This window comes from Vombatus ursinus, unplaced genomic scaffold (genome assembly GCF_900497805.2).
Source record: "Vombatus ursinus unplaced genomic scaffold, bare-nosed wombat genome assembly UNPS02014807.1, whole genome shotgun sequence".
Lineage (NCBI taxonomy): Eukaryota > Metazoa > Chordata > Mammalia > Diprotodontia > Vombatidae > Vombatus > Vombatus ursinus.
In genome coordinates this window covers 53,686,528-53,710,496 of record NW_020954585.1, presented here as the reverse complement: position 1 = coordinate 53,710,496, position 23,969 = coordinate 53,686,528, and the positions used below count along the sequence as shown (strand labels likewise).

The 23,969-nt window shown below is 38.8% G+C and overlaps 2 protein-coding genes across 6 annotated transcripts in view; one reads left to right on the top strand and one right to left on the bottom strand.

Annotated features, from left to right (window-relative positions):
- Positions 1-18,164, top strand: part of LOC114052085 — a 21,975-nt gene extending 3,811 nt beyond the window's left edge. The window contains exons 1-2 of one of the 2 annotated variants that reach the window (XM_027874515.1): positions 11,580-11,726; positions 16,790-18,164. In XM_027874515.1, the coding sequence (XP_027730316.1) occupies positions 16,827-17,813 (987 nt within the window). In that variant the 5' untranslated portion in view covers positions 11,580-11,726; positions 16,790-16,826 and the 3' untranslated portion in view covers positions 17,814-18,164. Of the gene's footprint in view, positions 1-11,579; positions 11,727-16,789 lie in introns of those variants that run through there. The other variant, XM_027874514.1, reaches the window with a different exon arrangement.
- CUNH7orf50 (chromosome unknown C7orf50 homolog) overlaps positions 1-23,969 on the bottom strand; it is a 338,906-nt gene that overhangs the window by 223,374 nt on the left and 91,563 nt on the right. For all 4 annotated transcript variants that reach the window (XM_027874516.1, XM_027874520.1, XM_027874518.1 and 1 more), the window contains one exon: positions 13,226-13,261. In XM_027874516.1, the coding sequence (XP_027730317.1) occupies positions 13,226-13,261 (36 nt within the window). The remainder of the gene's footprint in view (positions 1-13,225; positions 13,262-23,969) is intronic.

Genomic DNA, 23,969 nt, shown 5'->3' with positions numbered 1-23,969 from the left:
CCACTACACATATCATCATACTTAGCAACAGAGTATAGGAGAAAGAGCGCTGACTCTGGAGTCAGAAGACCAGGTTCAAAATCCTTCCTCTGACAGCCAAGTCATTAAGGAACCTTCCTAATCTGTAAAAATGAATGGGTCAGACCAGATGGCCTCCAAGATCTCTTCCAGCTCTACATCTATGATTACAGGATCCCATAAATCAACAACGACTCTTCCTTCTCCATCTCCCTCCATAGACAATTAGCTGTCATTTCCTGTAGATTCTATCTTTACAGACTCATGAAGAATGCTATTCACCTCCAGAGAAAGAACTGATGGAGTTTAAATGCAGATCGAAGCACACCATTTTTCACTTCATTTTTTTTTGTGGGTTTTTTTTTGTGTGCTGTTTCGTCTTTCACAACATGACCAATATGGAAATTTGTTTTGCATGACTGCACATGTATAACCTATATAAAACTGTTTATCATCTGGGGGGGGGAGAGGAAGGAGAGAGAGAATTTGGAACTCAAAATTTTTAAAATGAATGTTAAAAATTGTTTTATATTCAACTGGGAAAAAATAAAATATTATTTCATATATATATAGTCTACCTTTACGGCATCTCTTACCTTAGCTGTTTACTCTTCACTCTCATCCTAGCCTAGTTCAGGGCCTCATCACCTTTCAAATGGACCATTACAACAGTTTCCAAATTTGTCTCCTGCCCCCAGTATCTCTCCGTATTTCAAATTCTTCTTTATATAGCTGTTGAAATAATTTTCTTAAGGCCTAAATTTAATCACAGTTCCCTACACACACACAAACCTTCAAAGGCTCCCTAATGCCTGTACGCTAAAATATAAACTTCTCCTAGCCAAGCATTTGAGAGTCTCTGTAACCCAGTCTTTCCCACTACAGGGCACTCTCTGGCTTCCCTGTGTATGTGCGAACCATATCCTATCCCTGCAATATTCTCCTCCTTCATCTCTGCCTTCCAGAATCTTATGTTCCCCCTTCAAGGCTCACCTTAGGTACTAAATAAAACCTTTTTGGTTAGCCCTGATCATTCAGGCTATTAGAACAGGCTATTGAATATTCATAAAGTCTGTAGTCTGGTCTCTCTTTTGCTCTTCACTCTCATTCTTTACTATACTTATCTACATTTATGTGGTAGCCCCCTTATAGACTACTTTGTTCTTTGTCTAACATGCATAATAATAAATATTTACTGAAATAAGTACAGCTATCCCTAAGTCTAAGTAAAAGCTTTGGCTTCCCTCCTGATTTGGGGGAAGGGGAGAAGGGTGAGGAGGGATATGATGCTTCATGTTTTGTTTCCTGGTACGTAGAAAGGGAGTTTTGAAATATTTTAAGAATTTCCAGGCAAACTGCGGCTTTGTGAAAGCCAAACAACAACTCTGGCCATAGTGATTTTAAAAGTTAAAGAGCCCTCCCTGGGGTTTTCTATTTGCCTTTATTTTTCTTCTCTCCTCTCTGCAACTCTGCCTGATTCTTTCTGAAGGTAACTGAGTTCATTAGGAACAAGAGAGGATAGCTGAAAGAAGGCTCTACAATTAGAGTCTACCTTCTTAACCAAAGTGTCCAGAGCAAAAACAGGTTAGAGCTGAGTGGTCAAGTAAGCCCTATCCTCCACCCTGAACAGTAAACACACTGGAGGTGGATATCAGAGGACAGAGCAACTACAGGGATGACGGTTGGCAGAATCTCTGAATACAGACTGAAGCATACTATTTTTCACCTTTTTTTTAAAAAAATTTGAGTCTTCTTGTACAAAATGAATGATATGGAAATGTTTTACATGATTATATATGTATAATCTATATTGGATAGCTTACTGTCTCAGGGAGTGAGAAAGGGAGGAAAGGACAGAGAGATAAAATTTGGAACACAAAACTTTAAAAAATGTTAAAAATTATTTTAATATGTAATTGGAGAAAAAATAAAATATTATTTAAAAAAAAAAGATGGAAATATCCAAGAATAGACACAATATGTGTACTCCAAAAAGCTTCCATAAATCATGCTGGTAAGTGGAACCCTATTTCCAATTCTTCCTCTACCATTAACTTAATATTGTTGGTAGGAAAGAGAATTCCATTGACCAAAATGAGACTTATGGGTGGAAGCTAGGGGGTAGTGGATAGAGCACTGGCCCTGGAGTCAGGAGGACCTGAGTTCAAATCTGGCCTCAGACACTTGACACTTATGAGCTATGTGACCCTAGGCAAGTCACTTAACCCCATACAATCTCTGAACGCAGTATCTATATCAAGGAGTTCTTAATCCATCTCTAAATATGTAACTTGACCATTTCCAATTTATCTCCAATTGGCAAAGACTCCAAACTCTTGAACTTTCATATCCTCTACTGTCTCATATCCTCCTCTAAGCTTTGCTGCAAATAGTCTAGAAGCAAACATTTGACTGTATTTTTTTTTTTTTTTAGGCAATTAGGGTTAAGGGACTTGCCCAGGGTCACACAGCTGTGTTAACACAGTGTTAAGTGTTTGGTCTAAGGCCGGATTTGAACTCAGGTCCTCCTTACTTCAGGGTCAGTGCTCTATCCATTGCGCCACCTAGATGCCCCCCATTTGACTGTATTGTTAAAGAAAGGAATCCTGGATGGAATCTCATTAAAGAGAATAATAACAAAAGCTAGCATTTATATAGCACTAAGTGCCAGGCACTTATGTGCTCTTATTTTCCCCATTTTGCAGATGAGGAAACTAGGGCAAACAGAGGTTAAGTGACTTGCCCAGGATCATTAGATTATTGGGTCTCTGAGGGCAGGGGCTGTCTTTCTTTTTATTAATTGTATATCCATCACTTAGCACAGTACTAGGCACATAGTAGGTGCTTAATAAATATTTATTGGATTTTACTAGAAAGTGACTTGAGGCTAAATTTGAACTCAGGTCTTCCTGACTTTAGGTCAGGCAGTCTATCCCTTGTACCACCTAATTGCAAAGAGAAGAATTTCTTTGTAATGGATATACTCATGGTCTGATTTATTTGTTCTGAAAATGGGAAAAATTTTTTGTATAGCAATTTTATCTTTAAAGTAGAAAACATCAATACACACACACACACACTCACACAGAGAATAGGTCATATCCATATGTCATCTAGTTCAATCCAAAGAAGTAGTCATCCAGCCTTTGCTTGAAGGCTAAATAAACCCAGACCTCTTCCACTAAACTCTCCTAAGAGCAAATAATTTTTGGACAGCTCAATGTTAAGAAATTTTCCTCAGCCCAATTACTCCAAGGAACTTCTCTCTGCTCACCTACCCCCACCTCACCCCATGTTCTACCCTCCAGAATTAAACAAAGTATGTCTAATCCCTCTTCCATACAAATCTTCAAATACATGAAGTCAAGCACAATTTCCCTTCCTTATCCCATTCCTCAAACGTCTTTCAAAGGCTAACCAACCCCAATGTCTTCAAATGTTTTCTAGTCCCTCACTACACTGGTAACTGCCCTTCCCCCCAAACCCACATTCATGTTAAACTTATGAGTGTCTCTTCAAAAATATGGCAGCCCCCTCAAAATCCCCACCCCCAACATTTGATGTATAGTCTGAACAGGGAAAAGTACAACAAAACATGAAAATCCTTCTCTCTAGACCAGGAGTCCTTAACCTTTTTTTTGCACAGACCTCTTTGGCAATCTGCTGACTCCTTTCCTATGGACCTCTTTCTCAGGGCAATGTTTTAAAATACATATAATAAAATACAAAAGAAACCAATTATACTGAAATAGTTATCAAAATGTTCTAAAAAACAAGTGTAGACACCATCTGTAGATCAAAATCTTATCAGCCTTCTTAGTTGCCACATCATATGGCCATCTCAAACTATGCTTGCAGTCCACCAAAACAACTCAGACATTTTCATCCCAACTGCTTCCTGATCACACCCCCCACATGTGTTCTTGTACAGTCTTTGTGAATCCCAGTGTAGGACTTCACACTGAATCTCAGGAAATTTCACCTTGTAAATTTCAGCCCATTATTCCATTCTGAGATCCTATTCTTGATTCTGTCACTCACTCTATTACCTGTCCTTCCCATTTGATAAGCACACCATTTATATTTGTTCAATCCAAGGCAACAACAAAAACTTTTGACAAGAGTAGGAAAAAATCATGGTTAGGAAATGTGCTGAAGTGCATCAGAAACCTCTGTTCATGTAGACCAATCCTTTAAACATAATTTTTTGGTATGGTCAGGTACCCAGTTCAAAAACTACCTAACTGTACTATTATGCAGATCACATCTTTCCTTCTTTTCCATGTGGTCTGTGAAAGATCTTGTCAAATTTCTTGCTAAAATCCAGATATATTGAAGTATAGACAAGAGAAGCTGTATGACATCTCTCAGTGTCTATGTCTATAGCATTCCCCTAAGCCTAGTTACCACACTCCTCAAAAAAGGAAATGAGGCATGTGGATTCAAAATTCAGATAAAAAAAAACCCACTAATTTTTGCCACACAAAACATGAAGGAATAGGCCTAGAACCAATACTCCTGTCAGAGCTTATCTATATCATCAAATGAAACCTTTGGGGGAAATGTAAAAATTTTTCAAAAGTATGGATCCTATGCATTTCCCACACATAGTCTGGCCAAAAGTTTTTGTAGGATTCTGTAACGTTTTAAACATATGAAAACACAGATCTGCATTATGAATATATATGCTTTCTCTTAAAACCATTATATGGTTGCCAGACATGGGGCCTTGTACGCAGTAAGCACCCAGAAATACATGCTTGTTGAATCGATTTGAACATTTTGGGGTGGTCAGCAAATTATATACCATCCACTTTTATTGTACTAGTATTGAATTAGAGTTAGCTACCAGAATCTCCATCTCCAAGAATCCTAAAGAAATTCTAACCCATCATTTACTATGGGCAGATATTAGTATTGCATAAAGGAGAGAGAAGAGCCTAGATAGCTAAATATTAGGGCTTCTCTAAACCAGGTGTTTTTAACCTTTTTTTTTGTGTGTCCTGGACTCCTCTGGCAGTCTGGTGAAGCTCAGGGATCTCTTCTCAGAATAATATTTTTAAATGCATAAAATGAAATACATAAAATTACAAGGGAAATCAATTATGTTGAAATGTTGTTTTAGTTGTTTTTCAGTCATGTCTGACTCCTCATGACCACTTTTGGGTTTTTCTTGGCAGAGATACTAGAGCATTTTGTCATTTCCTTTTCCAGCTCATTTTACAGATGAGGAAACTGAGGCAAACAGGGTTAAGTGACTCGCTCAGGGTCACACAGCTAGAAAGTGCCTGAGGCCTGATTTGAATTCAGGAAGATTAGTCTTCCTGACTCCAGGCCCAGCACTCTATCTAGTGCACCATCTAGCTGCCCTTATATTGAAATACAGTTATCAAAATATTTATTTAAAAAAAATTCATAGCTTCCAGGTTAGCAATACCTACTCTAAATAAAAGCAGGAGTACAAGAAGCAAGCCATCACTGTAAAGTCATTAAGTGTGGTCAGTGAACCTTGTGTGAATTCTTGACTTACTAGAGTCAACTCAAGTCCCAGCTTAGGAAAAAGACAAGTGAAAAAGAAAAGTGAAGCGGATGTACTAGGAGCATTAATGTAGAATTGGGACGAACTTCCAGAGGTCATCTAGTACAACCTTCTCCTTCCAAGAGAATGAGGAAACAAAAGAGATGTTAAGTGACTTCTCTAAGACCACTCAAATAGGAAGTGGTAAGGCTGGTTCTCTGACTCTAAATCTAAGCAGATATTCTTCTATACCATGCTGCTATCTCTGAGCAAGGATCCTTCCCATGGCAACTGTACAGGGACATAAGGAGACAGTACGCATTTCTTAAATCTAAAAACTGTTCTCAATACTTTTTGGTCAATGACACCGCACAGCCACATAACCTCCACCAGAAATCTCAGATGTGGACTCAATGGGATGGGGGAAACACAATTAGTTTTTATATAAATAGCTTAAGAAGGCCAAGGTCTCCTACTGCATCCAGGGCCATCTCCAGTTGTCCTGATCTATATCTCACCACTGGCCCCAGATGGCTCTAGAGGAGAAAGTGAGGCTGGTAACTTTGCACAGTCCTCCCTCACTTAAATCCATTTCACTTGCAAGTCATGGCATCACTTTTCTGATGTCATGGTCCTCTTTAAGAATGAAGAACCAAAAAAAAAAAAAAAAAAAGAATGAAGAACAAACAACATATAGTCAACTCAAGTAGACAAGCTTAGGCAAACTTTCTAGCCCATATGTTCATAAATAAAAAACAAATGCTAGTCCTTCCCTCTAACATTATCTCCAGTTTATCCTGTCTATATTTTATTTGTACATAATTTTTAAAATGTTGTCTTTCCATTAAACTGTGAGCATTCTTGAGAGCATTCTTCATTTTTTCCAACACTTACCACAATGCCTGGAACATAGTAGGTTAATGAATAATTGTTGATTTGACTAACCCTGGAGCTGGGGAAAACATAAGATAATTGTGTGCCTTATACTGTGTAGGAACTTGAAAGTGGGAGGAAGAGGTTGTGACCCATGAGTGGTCCTTCTGAATTTAGATTTAGGCTAGTTTCAGGGGGACAATAAAGTCTACGTCAAGATTTCTGTACTCTGTCCTCATGTCAATTCCCTATACAGCTACATGGTTGATAGAATACCAGGCCTGGAATCAGGAAGACTCATCTTCCTTCAAATCTGGCCTTAGACACGTAGTAGCTGTGTGACCCTGTGCAAGTCATTTAACCCTATTGGCCTCAGTTTCCTCATCTGTAAAAATGAGCTAGAGAAGGGAATGACAAATCACTCCAGTATCTTTCCCAAGAAAATCCCAAAGGAGATCACAATAAGTTGGACACAACTGAAAACAAATGAACAACAAGAAAGTTTCTAGGGTCCTTGGGGCTTATTTGAGGAAAAGGATGAAAAGGAGAAACAATATTCCCATTCTCATACAAGTCTTCAGCACCTGATTGTGGTCAAGTGGTTGGGGAGGTCTGGATCTTCCAAAAAGAGAAATCTGGCCTATCCCATCAGGCAGGACTTAGGACGGAGCAGAGATGCCGTCACATCGCCTTTGACAGTGCAGCACAGGACAGCCACACTCCATCTTGGTGGCTCTACTCCCTCTACACCAGGACCAAAGAAAGTCTGCCCCACAGGAGGCCTGAGTATATTCCTGAATTCATTCCCCATTCCTCACACCAAGCATGGCAATCATCACCACTGTCTGGAGTAGAAAAGGCTTCTATGGGCGCACTCAGGCCTTAAGCAAGATCTCTCTCTCTCTGTCTGTCTGCACACACCCACACCCACAACCACACCCACACACAGAGTGAGAAAACCTTATTGATCACAGTTATATAAAACTAATATACAACCAATGAAATATCAGCCTCAGAAGACTCAAAAATAGCACTTTATTTATATTTCTACTCTCATGGGCAAGATTACTTTATTCAGTACTTATGAAGGAATACAACTGCAAGCTATCTCCAAGAACAATGCTGTTTCTGGAATTATTTTGTCTTGAGGCAAAGAGAAAGGAGAGGGGAGATGGGGAAGAGCCTAAATAGGCTGACGGTATCTCTTTAACATTGCATGAAAATACTACTTTCATGAAAACAACACATCAAGGGCAGCTAGGTGGTGCAGTGGATAGAGCACGGCCCTGAAGTCAAGAAGACCTGAGTTCAAATCTGGCCTCAGACCAAACACTTTACACGTACTAGCTGTGTGACCTTGGGCAAGTCACTTAACCCCAATTGCCTCACCAAAAAACAAAACAAAAAAACAGCAACACATCACTCCACAAAAGCAGTATAAATACACCAAAGTTTTAAATCTGATGCTTTGAAGTTAGGGCTATTTAGTTCAGATGGGCAGGAGGTAGGTAGGTAGACAGATAGATAGAAAGATACATAGTTAGCTAGATAAACAGAGAGAGATATGTGCACACAGAGAGATCCTCAAAATTAGGCTAATTAGGCTAAGGTGTGTGTGTAGCTGGTTCCTTTCATTCTTCTTCAAAATACTATTTAAACATCAGTACCAAGGCTAGATCCCAATGTTTTGCATTCCAACATATCAAAACACTAATCAGCTCTATTCCTGCTCTGGGTATGGCAGTTTTCCAGATAAAAACAACTTTAATTAACTAGCAAGTTCCTAGATTGTGCCTGGACAATCAGCCAACCACAAAAGCTATGAACCACAAAGTGAGACTGAGATTCCATGTAAAAGAATCTGACACGGTTACTCAACAGTTCACTTGGCAGAAAGTTTGGAAAGAGCTGCATAGACAGTAATGGAAATATTAATAGAGGCTGAAGGAGATACAAAAGCTCACTTCTACCAGGAAAAAGAGATAATGACAAAAGAAAGAAAAAGTAAATCTCTTTGGGCTGAGGCAGGGAAAGAATCAAACCACAAGGAAAACACCATCAGAACAAGCAGCTTTTTATCTCTTCTGTATCTATAGAAAGAAAATAGGATTAATCAATCCAGTGGCATTTCTTAAGTGCAAAAACTTCAAGCCATACATACTGCCTATATCTCATATCAGAGAATGTTAGATCTAGAAGAGACTTCACAAGCAATCTAATTGAATGCCTAAATTTTATAGATGAAAATAGAGGTCTAAAAAAGAGGAAGTAATTTGCCCCCAAATCACATAGCTCAAGAAGTAGCAGAGCTGGGACCAGCCCCCAGGTCTCAGGACTCCTTTCCCAAAGTTCCTTCTACAACCTCATGCTGCCTTCCTTCATAGAAGTCATTTCCAAAGAGTATGCTGAGGCAAACTAATGTGCCAGGAGTTTTGCCAGGTGTGCTATGAAATTTTGGACATTATGCCATTGCAAATAAAAGAAAATTTATCAATAATTGTGTTTCACATGGATTTTGCTAGTTTAGACTACATCGTACAGTAACTATAGCATTCATACTAAAAAATTCACCTATTACACATATGCACTAACACAAGAACACATCAGGCTCCGTAGCTGCAAAGGACTCTAAATAAAAAGAGTTGCTCTTAATGAAAGGAAACTGGGTATATGTGAGTCTCCAAATTCTGCTGCAGAGTTGCCAACCTAAATTATTCATGACAAAGAATTCTGTGCCAAGAGGGGGGGAAAAAGAGAAGTCTGAGAACCTTTGCTTTACAGAATATCCACGCCTGTGCCAAATGCCCAAATTTTAACCATTAAAATAACTTATCAGTCACCTTCTACATTCTATAGTACCACTACCATCTTTAGGAATCCACAGAAAAATGGAAATCAAAATCAAGCAAACAAATCTTCAGGTGTCTGTCTGTGTTTAGGAGGATTTTTCTAAAGGGTTAGAAAGGTCATTATCAATATATTTGAAAGAGATCTTCCCAAAGCTTATGTGTACTCATGTGGGCAACTTTGAGCTTAAAGTGATTTTTTTTTTTGGAAGAAGCTACCAAAAGGTTGCTTATTATTTTTTCTTGGCTCTATTCTTTCTCATCATCATTCAATTTAATAAGCGTTTACTCTGAACCTGCTATTTGCCCAAGTACCATGGGGGATACAAAAGAAGTAGAAGAAATAGCTCTTGCCCTTGAGGAACTTACAATCTAGTTAAGAAGCTGATGCAGACATGAAACAAAAAGAGTATAATTCTATGACAGTATATTAAAGTAGATACAACATAGTGTGGTATATCTCAAGCATATGTAAGGGCCTAGGACTGGCAATGTAATATAGAAGAAAATGGCAGGAATCTATTAAGAGACCTTGTTTCTAGTCCCAGCTCTGCCACTAAAGAGATGTGTTCTTCCTGGGAAAGTCACTTTATCATCTCTGGCCCACAATGTCCACATCTTTAAAACAAAGGCTCTAGTTTAAATTATTTTTAAATCCCTTCCAACTCTAAAAAACCTCTATTAATTCTATGAGTCAATTATCCTTAGTAATAAAGAAGTAGTTAGATTTGGCAAGAAAGTCTTCACGAAAGCAGTGAATTTGTGTAAAGGACTATGAATTATAAGAAGTGTACTATCAAACTGAGGACTAAGGTCTTTTTGGGTGGAGGGCAAAAGTATGATAAAGGTACATAAATAGTAATGAAAATGGTATTTGCAGTCAACGGGAAGGTGACTAAAGCAAGGGCAATGTAGTAGAAAATAAGGAAGAACTGGTAAAGTAGGGCACCAATTGTTGGAATACCCTCAGCCTAGGCTAAAGGATTCCAATTTGAGGAAACTAGGGAGCTGTTTTTTGTTCTTACAGAAGGGAATCAATATCCTTATGCTCTAAAAAAGAAAACTATGGAGAATATAAGGAAAAAGACAGATATGATTAAATATTTCTACCGCACCACAGCTTGGAAAACACAGATTATGCACTTCATCTACCAAACAGATAACTCAAAATAAAAACAGACTCATGCTGCCTTAGGGTTTGTCCACTCCTATATGGGGAGTGAGGGGTGAAAGGGCACTCTTTCAATAGGACGGATGTTCTAGTAATAGCATACCATGCAACCAATCAAAATCCAGATAAGCAGTATAATTTCAGTGCTCCAAAATTAAATAGTAACATCACTAAGAGACCATTTAACTCAAATAGTCAAAGGCTATTAAGTGAGCACAGGATTCCAATGATGAGCTTGTCTGATCAATTAAGCACCAGACTTTTCCAGGGCAACAATGTTCCAAGCTCAAATGGATAAGTTTGACTCTCAGCAGCCCAGAATTTACCACCAGGTGTCAAGTATGTAGGCCAGTATTAAGCTAAACTCTTCCTCTTTAAATCAACCCCTTTGAGTCCCTATGGAAACAGGGAAATCTCAAAGGCTTATGTGTCACTGTTGACCCATCTTTTCCTCACCCCACTCCCTAAAAAATAAATAGTAAATGACAGGTGAGGAGAGTTTACATAACAGTAGATTCTCTGGAATAATAATAATAACAATAGCTAACCTTTACAGAGAGTTTACTATTTGGGAAGCACTATGCTAAGGGCTTTACAATTACCATCTCATTTGAGATAATAAGCATAAGGAAAGAAAAGTCACAGAAGAGTTTAAGCCAGCCTAGGAGGAAGCAGCACTGAAAGCTATAAACACCATTCCTTTCTCCTCCCATAGTCTCCGGCCTGTCTGACCAGTCCTCCTCAGTCACCTTTACTGGATCCCACCATAGAAAATATCACTCATATTTCACTCCCTAAGGAGTTCTGCCTTAACCTTCCCAGGCTTATCCTCCATTACTCCTCTTCACGCACTGTGTCACCCACTGCTGTCACCCTCCCGCATGCCGCCCCTGGCCTGTGTCCATGCCCTCACGGTGTCTGTCCTCCTCCTCACCTCTCCCTCTTAGCAGGCCTTACTGCCTCCAAGGCTCAGTGCAACCACACCTTTCATGCAGCCATTCGTGATTCCCAACTCGACCCTACTAGCAAATTATCCTGTTTATCTTGTTCATATCTTGTTTATTTTTCATAGGATCAAAGCATCACAGGATCACAGATTTAGAGGTGGAAGGGGCCTCAGCAGTCCCTTATCCCACCCCCTCATTTTACCTATGAGGAAATGGAGACCTGGGGAAGTTAAATGACTTGCTCAAAGTCACCCAGATATTAATGTCAGAGATGGAAGTCCAGGTCTGCTAACGTCACAGCCAGTGTACTTTCCACTGTACCATGATGACTACTGTTGTCTCTCCAACAAAATGTAAGCTCCTGGAGGGCAGAGGCTGTCTCATTTTGTCATTGTATCCCCTAGCACCTAGCATATTGGAAGTACTTAATAAATGCTAGGAGGTGCAGTGGATAGAGTGCTAGAGCTAGAATCAGGAAGATCTGAGTTCAAATCTGGCCTCAGGCACTTACTAGCTCTGATAGTGGGCAAGTCATTTAATTCCTGTTTGCCTCAGTTTCCTCTTCTACCTCCCTGAGTTTTGGTAAGAATCAAATGAGATAATAATTATAAGACACTTAGCAGAGAGCCTGGCCCATAATAAGCACTATATAAATGTTGTTGCTTAGTCATCTTCGGTCATGTCCAACTTTTTGTAACTTTCTTTGTGGGACTGGAGTGGTTTGTCATTTGTCATTTCCTTCTCTAGTTCATTTTACAGATGAGGAAACCGAAGCAAACAGAGTGAAATGACTTGCCCAGGGTCACATAGCTAATAAGTGTCTGAGGCCATATTTGAACTCAGGAAGATGAGTCTTCCTAACTCCAGGCCCAGGACTCTATCTATTGTACCACCTAGATGCTGATTGATATAACTTCTGCTTTGCTTCCAGTTTTCTGCAGCACCTATTAGAATATTATAGTATCTATAGTAATGCAGTGCTGTGGCTGGTTTGCCACACTGCTGAATTCGAGTCAAATTGTCTTTATGGAAAAGAAAAAAGGCACACACAATGGAATGGATGACTGAAGATCACTTCTGTTTTGTTTTGGAGCACAATCAAGGACACATGCTTAAACGAAACATTCAGACACAAACAGCTCCTTCTCATTGAGCTCTGCCTAAAATCAGAAGCCCTAACCCTGGTTGTGTAAAAGTAGGGAACGGCTGGAGGTAGCTCCAGAATCAGAGGTTGCCAAACATATCTGGCCTACCAACCCCTTTTCAAAAAAAAAAAAAAATTACTCAGTATCCCCCTGGAAATCTACTTTCTTAACCTTTTAACTTTTTTTAAAAATTTGTGTCATTTCAAACTACTACCACACCCCCCCCCCAATTCTTTCAGCGCCCCTCAAGGGGCAGTATTGCCCACTTTGGGAACCTATGCTCCAGATAATCCACACAGCATAAAACTGAAATGTGACAATATGTTTCCTAAATCAAGGGATTTTGACAGCCTCTGGTTATTAAAAACAAAACAAAACATTTATTCTCAAGCATCCAATGAGAAGCAGTCCAATTAGTCCCAATCAATCCAGATTTAACATCTCATGCCCTTTAATACATTCTGTTTAAAATAATTTTATTTTCTACCTATGGTAAATGTTCAAAAGATTCTCTTTCCAATTTGCCTTATAGAAAAATTCTGATAATTTCCTCTTAGGACAGTCTGTGCTCTTAATTTTCAAGTCATGCTGGGTTCACACATAGTGATTATTCACTATTTTACTCACTGGAAGAAAGCTGATACTGAAATGCTATAAGCCCTATAACCATGGCCCTTCAAAAAAAAAAAAAAAAGCTAGAGACATACCTGAGAAACTTCTGTTTCCAAAGGGTCTGAGGATATCTGGAAAAGAGAGGGAAGGGGAATTATTCATTATTAATTCAATTTTTAAAATGTTAATGTATTACTATATTAATATAAGATTAGTGAATGGGCACAGGGAGTGGGGGTGCATTTCTCCATAAAAATTAAACTGAATTTGAACATGACTAATGCCAATAAACTGAAGAAGTCTGGTGGGAACAAACCAAGATTAGGGAATAAATCTGGGATGTCATTGCTGTAAGGAGCTCCTCTTCTGGTAAGGAATTGCATTTACCAAAGTAGATCAGATCAGTACAGAGTTTTAGATAGTTGCTTTTAGACAGAGTTTAGACAGTTTCACTGACTTGCCCAGGGTCACATAGCCAGTATAAGTCAGAGGCAACACATGACCCCAAGTCTTCCTGGCTCCAGGGGAAGATCAGAGTTCTCTACTACATCTTGCTTCAGCTATAAATCTAGGTCAATATCCAACTTTCGACCTTTCTTCCCCGCCCCCCCTCATAACTTGCTATTCTAGTTCACTGAAAAAGCTAATATCCTAGCTTATTTCTCACCTTTGTTAACATTAAGTTTTCGAAAAAGAAACCACAGGCAACTTCACTGTTCACATTAGACTGGCTTGTGACAAGCCTCTCCAGGAGAGGTGTGGCTTTTTCTCTGGGAGGTGACACCAATCTTTTATCAGGTAACTTAAAGTTACCTATAACTATGGCAGGATAACTTCACCAATGTTTTGGATGTGACACTAAAGACTGGTCCATTGGTGAAAACTTATTGATGCTGAATGTCATATATGGTTTTATAGGATCTAAAGCTAGAAGGGACCTTATGGATCATTTTACCTTGACCCTGCAATTTATAGAGGAGGAATCCAAGGCCCAGGGTAATTAAAATCACTTGCCCAACATCAGCACTGGGAGAAAGAAGCAAAGCTAGGATCTGTAGTTGGGTTTTCTGACTCCAAATCCAGGCCTCTTTTCATTACCACATCCTCCTTCAACCTCTGCGTTTGATTTTGAAAAAACAATTTAACAGATTTACCATGTGCAAGGGATTGTGTTAGATGCCAAGGGGACTACAAAAGGTCTGAAGACAAGTGAGGCAGCCTGCTTCAGTGCAGAAAGCACTGGATTTGGAGTCAGAGGACCTGGCTTCCAAATCTCTTACAGCAAGGACTATCTTTTGTCATTTTCCACAAGTCACTTCTTTGGGCCTCAATTTCCACATCTTTATACTGAGGAGGTTGGGTGAGATCTGAGCCTTCTTTCAGCTACAGTCATAATATCAAAGATTTAGGGATGAAACAGATCTTGAAGATCATCTCATCCAAACCCTTATTCATTCAGCAGAAGAGGTAGAGAGAGATTACATGGCTTATTCACAGTCACATAAAGATAAAGTGGCAAAGCTGAGATTTGAACCCAAATCCACTGAATCTCTTTCCAGTTCACTACATAAGTACCAAACAGGAGTTCCAAAAAGCTCTTGAACAATTATGGTATTATTGGTATAAGTGTACAGCCTCTCAAAAAAGACTACTTTGAAAGGGACAAGATTTATTGAAATAGACAAGCTGTAGTATGTATGGACCCCTGTCCCCCAAAAAAACCCATCACATTATTTTATAGCAAATACATGTTTCAAATAAAATATGCATTCTTCATAGCAAATCAATTCTGTAATCTACAATGACTCTACTTCTTAGGGATATTTATTTATCACAGAAAGTATATGCTAACTACCATTTTTCAGTTATACCCACCAAGCCTTCAGGTATTCTATTAAAGTTATACCTCTGAATTTATGGCCTTCAATTTCCTTTGAATAAATAGCAATTATATCTTGCAACACAGCCTACTGTTTAGTTAAAAGGAAAAAAAGAGAAGCCATTCGGTATGGAAACAGAATTATTAGAGTGATACATGATGGGACCATTATAGCTAACAGTCTGTCAACACTGTCGGTGAAACCTCTAACTTTGGGAATTTACAACTTAGCAGTAAAAATGTACTCCAGGCTGAAAAGGAATAAATCAGACTGCAATCCAATGGAAATTATTTTTAAAAATATGATGGCTGCTATGGCCACACTGTGAAATTTTCTATCATTTCCATAGCAGAATTTTTTAAAAATTTAAAATGCATGAGAGTTCCAAAATATGAAACAAAAATACTCAAATTCAGAACTCAAATAGATCAGAGACTAAGAATCAACTCTTATAATTATTCTTTGCTTTTTCTATGGTTTTGTCTTTGGAATTTGGGTAAAGTGCCTAATAATATAGCATATAAACTATATTTAGAATAAATTATAGACTTAAGGAAGTAAAAAAATTCCTTGTTGGAAAAAGGAATGGGGAAGTTACTGAAAAAAACTCATTTTGGTTTATGACTCAAATCTTGGAGAATATCAAATATGGTGTCCTCACCAGGGATAGTCTGAGAGGGTGGACAGGAAGGGAAGCCACCACTTGCCGTTCTTGGTTTTGAATCTGAATATTACATACATTAATGTGTACCATCTCTTCTCCTGATGACTTTTTACTGATCCTCTAAGGTGCTGAGCTACTTGCAAACATGAAAGTGTTTGTGTATATGGAAGGTCATGTTTGTGTATATGGAAGAGCATGTTTGTACCCGATAGATTAATTGGTATTTTTATGGGTGAGTGTACACACACACACACACACACACGAAGAAAGGGACGCATGGGACAAGGCAAGCAGAAAGAAGATCCCCTGATCAAAAATATCTCATTCCATTCTTTGGAGGTGGATTTGTACCAACTAACTACTCTCCTGAGACATATGATGAAGGTGTGGTATATTGACTGTTCACACATTAGTATAAATTATTTCAATTGGATCAATGCTGAGCGAATACTCAATTACTGAGATTAATCTCAGTAAATGGGAATTCTAATGGAAGGGAAGGCCTTTGGGTGAATGAATATCTATTTGAGAACATGAGGCACATGGGGAAAGAAAGACTAGGGGAGGTGTAGGAGCACAGGTACCTGGAGGACAAAGACATGGAGAGAAACCAGAAGGTCAGAAGAACATATTTTGTCCATTTTGCAATTTTATACTTTTTCAAGTGGGTATTAGGAATTCTACTTTTACTAGGAACCTCTAGAACAAGGGTGGGAAACCTGTGGCCTCAAGGCCACATGTGGCCTTCTAGGTCCTTGGGTGTAGTCTTTTAACTCAGTCCAAGTTTTACAGAACAAATCTTTTTATTAAGGGATTCATTCTGTGAAGTTTGGATCTAGTCAAAGGGCTGTACTTAAGGACCTAGAGAGCCACATATGGCCTCAAGGCCACAGGTTCCCCATCCCTGCTCTAGAACCTTTCCCCAAAGAATGCCCCAGGTTTCCTGAAACTTGCTGTCCACAAAAGAAAGTGATTGAAAACAAGCCTTCTTCTGGCACTGAGGTAAAAACCCCCAACACCTTCTTTTAAAATGATGACCGTCCCGTTATGACCAACCATCCACTCTTGGTGCTTCAATCAATCAGAGGTCATTTCTGGATCTGTTTCTTTTACAGATTGTGACTTCATTTCCCTAAAGCCCTTCCTGAGAAGATGATCTCACACAACATGACGTGGATAAAATATCCAAGTAAAGACTTCATTGAAATTGAAGATATCATAAGGTCACAGAACATCATATCAAGATTTATGCACATCTACATTGCACTGTTTGTCCCAACAAGTCTGGTGGCCGGCACATTCAACCTGACCACCTTTATAAAGAGGCACACTAGGCTGGAAAAACTGGACCTGTACCTCTTGGACTTGACTATGACAAACCTTCTGGTGACCCTGTTTTCATTCACTGCCATAACTAGACCAGATTACATACCAACCACCAACCTGGGCTGCGGGGTACTTTCTTTTTTCTTCAACATTTGTTACTTCAATGCTCAATACATTCAGATTGCCATGCTCTATACGTTCCTGTTCCAGGATTACTTGCCCTGTCTGAGGGTGGTGACACTGATCAAAAAGCCCCTGGGAAACTTAAGCCTTGTCTTTGCTTGTGCTTTCAGCAGCTCCCTGGGAGGGGTGATGCTTCTAGGCATAGCTGGCTCGTTACTTAAAAGTACCCTGTGTCAAGTGGACCCGCTGACAGCCTGGCCTGAATATGAGATTGTCAAATTCAGCTTGGGTTTTGGGGTAACATTGATTATAGAAGTGGTTTTCTTTACCCTAATCATTGGGAAGCTGGTACGGAGAGCTACTCATCCACAGAAAGACAACAGGCCCATTTACCTGGTCATGCTGACCATCACCCTGATCATGTTTGCCTGTCGTCTCTTTTACAATATTATGCTACTCAACAGGTCCAGGCTCAAACTTCAGAGGGATAATGGTTCTCCCAGAGATGAGCTCATCATGAATATTGCAGAGCTAGTCCTGTTTGGTGAGAGCTGGGCAAGTAACCTGGCCATTCTTTTTCTTTATAAGCCATGTAAGCTTTCCCTGAAGAAAAGCCTACAAAATCTAACCAAACAGTGCCGGAGGGAAGAAGAGACCCACAGCAGCATGCCCCTGGAGAGAAGAATCTAAAATGCGCAAGGCAGGGTGGAGAGAGGCAACACTGGCAAGCCTTTAGCGGCTCAGCCTTTTAAGAGGAGCACAGCCCATCTGCTGCAACTCCCAATTTGCACTGCAAGATCAAGTAGGCAGGATTTGACGTCTTGGCAAGAGACTGCGGGGATTTTGTTACTATTAGAGTCTAGATCATCCCCAACTATTCCTAAATGCCAAAAAGCACCTCCGTTTAAATAAGAAATCAGAATGGAAGGCAGCCAGCCTTCTTAAGCTCCCTCACAAGTTAAAACTGGTGCCAAGCTACCTGAATACATTCACAATGGATTCAATAAATACAAGCCAGAATATATTTGGATATTTAAGCAATATTTCACTTTCCCAGTTCATTTTAAAATATGCTATTCATTGAAAGACAATATGGAACAACAGAGAGATAAGGCACATATGACTGCTGCAGCAGAAATTCATTCTCAAGAGTAGCTGAATTAACCAGAGAAACCTGGCTCAGGTCTTACTAAGAATAAAATAAGGGTTTTTTTTTTTTAAATACTATAACAAACTGAGGTTAAAAAGTTATCACTCACATATTTAAAAATAGTTTCTATGGTGCTAATTCAGTGATAACGATGGGACAATGTTCTGTTTGCTCTAATACGCCATAGTGGAAAAACAGTCAGTTAGGACTGAGAATACCAAGGTTCTGGTCCCACGACTCTGAGACTGTGATTTTGTTGAAGATGCTTTTCAATTTATTTCATATAACAAATGCCCCACCTATTTACCCATTTTACAGGATTACTGTATAGATCACACGAGAGCACAGAAATACAAGTGCTTTGGAAAGGATAAAGCAGATATACAAATGCCAGGGATATTTATTATGAATCGTCCAAGATTAGCCTGGTCTTGGGAAGGTAAACTAAAGAAATTAATTACACTGAGTATGGCCTGAACTTTACTGGATTCCTTTACTATTACTAGTTGTAAATCCAAGAATAATTCTTGATGCCAATGGTTTTATGTGAGAAATATGCAGCAAAAATATTTCTCTTAAGTTAAAGAATGTGTGCTCACATGCCAAGAGAGTTTTGTGAGGCAGGAATACAAAATATATATTAAAAAAAATTCTCTGCTTCATTTATTCCCAAATATTCATAATGTGCCTACTAGGTGGTAGACACTGTGCTAGATTTTGTAAAGGACACAAAAGTGAATCAAACATGGTCCCTGGTCTCATGAAATTTCGATTCTATGAGGGAGAACGATGTGTCAATGCAAATTGCCATGAAATAAACAACGAAAAATCTCTTCATTCCAGTAGATCAGATAAAGAGTGATGGAAGAGAAGGCATTTAAGTTGCACTTTGATGAAAGTGTGAGAATTTCACCATGCAGAGAAGGCAACAAAAGGCATTAAAAGGGGAAGAATTTTTTTTCTTTCTTTTTTATTCAATTTTATTTTCAATTCCACATTCCGTCTCCTCTTCTTCCCCCTACCTTCACCTACTGAGAAGGCAAGAAAAATTTAAAAACCATTACAAATGTGTGTAGACATGCAAAACAAATTTCTATATTAGCCATGAGGCAGGAGGAAATGGCATGAATAAAAACACTGAGATGGGAAAAAATGAGACATTTGTCAAACAATGAACCATTCAGTTTGTGGAAAATTTAGGGGTCATGCTGATTTATTGAAGGAGTTCATAATCTGGGGTTAGTGAACTTTTATTTTAAGTATTTTAATAACTTATTCCAATGTCATTTGTTTCCTTTGTAATCCTACTTTTTTAATTTATGCATTTAAAAATACTATTCTGAGAAGAGGTTCTAAGCTTTATCAGACTGCCAAAGCAGGCTAGGACACAAAAAAATGGTTAAGACCTCTTGACATTGAGAGAGACAGGGCTGGAAATGTAAATTGGATACAAATAATCAAGTTAAGCAGTGTGGAAATACTATAGATTTTATGGGAAATGATGATCTAATGATGCTATAGGAAGATTAAGCTTATGGTAATGTGGTAGGTAACAGAAGATGGTAGACATTAGAGGTTATGAGGGAGAGGAATGCAAAAATAACCATTAGAAGGCTATTCAAATAATCTGGGCATGAGGCAACACAGACTGGAATTAGGGTGGGGATAGGAATGGAAAGGCAGTGATATATGTATATTCCTACCAAGAAACCACAGGCCACATAGACTGATTGGAAGTTGAGAAGTAAGGCAAAGGGAAGAGTCAAAGATCTCTGAGGTTCTGAGCTTGATACCATTAACAACAACTGAAAAGTCAGGAGAAAGAGCTGGTTAGGCAAAGAAATAAGAGTTCAGTTACAAATGTGTTGAGTCTGAGGTCTCAGAGGCAGAGCAGGTAGGCTGAAACATGAGACTAGAGCCAAGGACAAGTGAAGGAGGGAATCTGTGGACTGGAATATAATGCACATGTGGATCAAATTGAAGTGGATAAAATCTTCCAAGGATGTATCAAGAAACAGAGGACTAAGGACAGAAGCTTTCAGAATTCCTCCATTTAGGGGATGGGAAGAAGGAAAGAAACATTGATTTCAATGTCTAATTATTACAAAATGGGGTTACAGAATCATTTTAAGAGCAAAATATTCAAGGGGATGTAAGATTATGTCATCAGGACCAGACCTGATCCAAGCTAAAAGTCATTGTAGGGATGTACACATCCAAAGAAAAACTGTTTGGACTCCAGGGAGGCAAGGAGTCCTAGCACAATCTCAGAAATCCTGAGGACACTTTAAACACATACTAGGAGAAGAAAGTAGGAGGGCTTACTCTAAGGTCCCGAACCAGATGTATAGTAAGAAGGAAGGAGAAGCAGAAATGACCTAGAACCTCAGGTGAATGTGTACAGTACAAAGGCACCTCCCATCACTACACAGATGAATTATGGAAACCAACGATCTCTATATTCTGCTTATCCTTAGAGCTTTCTGAAATTTAACAAATAAGAGAAAGCTGTGAATTACTGACTACTTTTAAAAAATATTAGAGGGAGCAGAATGTAGTGTGTTTGAAGAGTTGGTCTCAGAGCCAGCACAATCTGGTTTGAAGTCCTGGCTTCTACACATAGAGGCTATGTATCTCAAGTCACTTAACATCTCAGTGTTCTAACATACCTATCAGATTGGCCAACATTGGACAAAACAGGAAAATGATAAATGTTGGAGAAGATGTGGGAAAATTGGAACACTAATGCATTGTTGGTGGAGTTGTGAAGTGATCCAACCATTTTGGAGAGCAATTTGGAACTATGCCCAAAGGGCTATAAAAATGTGCATACCCTTTGACTCCCCAGTAGCACTTCTAGGGCTGTATCCCAAAGAGATAATAAAAATGGGAAAAGGACCCACATGTACAAAAATATTTATAGTAGTTCTTTCTGTGGTGGCCAAGAATTAGAAATTGAGGGGATGCCCATCAATTGGGAAATGGCTAAACAACTTGTGGTATATGAATGGAATGGAATATTATTGTGCTATAAGAAATGATGAGCAGGCAGACTTCAGAAAAACCTGGAAAGACTTGCATGGACTGATGCTGAGTGAAGTGAGCAGAACCAGGAGAACATTGTACACAGTAACAGCCACGTTGTGCAATGACTAACTTTGACAGACTTAGTCCTTCTCAGCAATGCAAGGATCTAAGACATCTCCAAAAGTCTCATGATGGAAAATGCTATCCACACCCACAAAGAACTAAGGAGTTTGAATGCAGATCAAAGCATACTATTTGCTATTTGCTTTTTTCTTCTGTTTTGTTTTGTTTCCTCTTTCTTGTGTTTTTTTCCTATTGGTTCTAATTGTTCCTTACAACATGACTAATGTGAAAATATGTTTAATAGGAATGTATATGTAGAGCCTATATCAGATTGTGCACCATCTTGGGGAGGGGGAGAAAAATTTAAAACTCAAAAGCATATGTAAGTGATTGTTGAAAACTAAAAATAGATTAATAAAAAAAATGAAAAAAAAATCTCAGTGTTGTAAACCAGGGTTATCAAATTCAAATAAGGATCCCTCCAGCCCACATATTGACTTAGAAAACCACACATTAACATTATCTATGTGGTACTGTATTTTTATTTATTTTATTAAACATTTCTCAATTACATTTTTTGGGGGGGCTTTTTGGTGAGGCAATAGGGGTTAAGTGACTTGCCCAGGGTCACACAACTAGTAAGTGTCAAGTATCTGAGGCCAGATTTGAACTTGGGTCCTCCCGACTTTAAAGTCAGTGTTCTAGCTACTGCGTCACCTAGCAGCCCTTCTCAATTACATTTTAATCTGGTTCTGGCCCCACGAGGGAGTTTTGCCACCTGTGAATTTGACATCTCTGTTCTAAGCAACTCTCTAAGTACCAATATTTCTTTTTTTTTTATTAATTTATTTTGATTTATCAATAATCACTTCCATATGCCTTTGAGTTTAAAATTTTTCTCCCCCTTCCTCTCCACCCCCCTCCCCAAGACGGCACACAATCTGATATAGGCTATACATTTACATTCATATTAAACATATTTTCACATTAGTGATGTCGTAAGTAAAAATTAAAACCAATAGGAGGAACCATCAGAAAGAGGAAATGAAACTCAACAGAAGAAAGGAAAAAAAATAGCAACTCAACTTCCATAGTTCTTTCTTTGGATATGGATAGCATTTTCCATCACAAGGCCTCTGGAGATATCTCAGATCCTTGTATTGCCAGGAAGGGCTAAGTTTATCAATATTAGTCATCACACAACGTCGCCGTTATTGTGTACAATGTTCTCTTGGTTCTACTCACTTCACTCAGCATCAGACCATATAAATCTTTCCAGATTTTTCTGAAGTCAGCCTGTTCATCATTTCTTATAGCACAATAGTATTCCACCACATTCATATACCACAACTTGCTCAGACATTCCCCAATTGATGGGCATCCTCTCAATTTCCAATTCTTTGCCACCACAAAAAGAGCTGCTATGAATATTTTTAGTACCAATATTTCTTGATGGAGGCAGCTTCTCATCTGGGAGTTCCCCATAAAATAAAATCACAAATTCAGTTTCTAACCTTATTTAAAAAATCCCAAAACATGTATCTTTAGATTATTATATTCAGATTATTGGTCAATAACAAAAGGATGGTGTAAAACTCCTCTCCAGTAAGCCTCTACTCATTCTCGGATGTCTTCAAAGGGGGCACCTCCTCAGTAACTATGTGACTGATAATTCCAAGGACTCTAAAGGCAGGGAATGGTAGGAGGTCCCAATTTTCTAAGCATCTTCTATCTTCAAAGCATGCCTATCATGAATTAGGTGCTACTCACTGAAAACTTTAACTTAAATAGCCATGCACCGATATACTGTTGATCAAACTTCCTGGTGGTTCATCTACTCTGGAAAGCATTTTGTAATTGTGCTAAAAAGTCATACACACACACACACACACCCCCTTTGTGGCAGAAGTATATAAACCCTAAAAGGGTCAAACCAAAACAATTATGGAAGCAAAGAACTGAACATAAAGTAGATGACCACCAACTAAGGAACAAAATTGTGGAACAAGAATATAAAGGAATATTACTATGCCATAAGAAACTATGGATATGAAGAATTCAGAGAACCATGGAAAGACTTATAGGACCTGCTATAGAGTTAATAGATGCTGACAGGCATTCTGGCAGCAGCACTATTGAATTTCCTTCCATTTGTGCTCGGCACTTACAACTAAACCCTATTTTCACTGGTGTTCTCTCAAGGAAAGAAAAGTAAGTCAGTATGTTGCTACAGGGAACTATAACCAACCTGAAGTAAAGACCTAAATTGCGTAATTAAAGCTTAAAGAAAGAACTGGCTATACCTAGCCAGGGTATTCTCTGTGTTACAGCTGATCCCTTCAAGTGGCCACAAGGACGGAAGCCAAATAGGGGAGGAAAAGTGTGAACTAAGAAGCCCAATGAAATATTAGGCAGATATCCACTGGTGTCCACACTGAGAAGCCAACAGACATTTTCTTCAAGTTACTGTTATTCAAATAAAAATGAGATTAAGTGGGAAAGCAAGTGTGTACTTCGGTAGTTTCAAGTAAGATATATGTTGAACTTATCATGTTCCATGGCAATGGGATAATCAGGATTGTTTAATCTTGACCACTCATTTCATA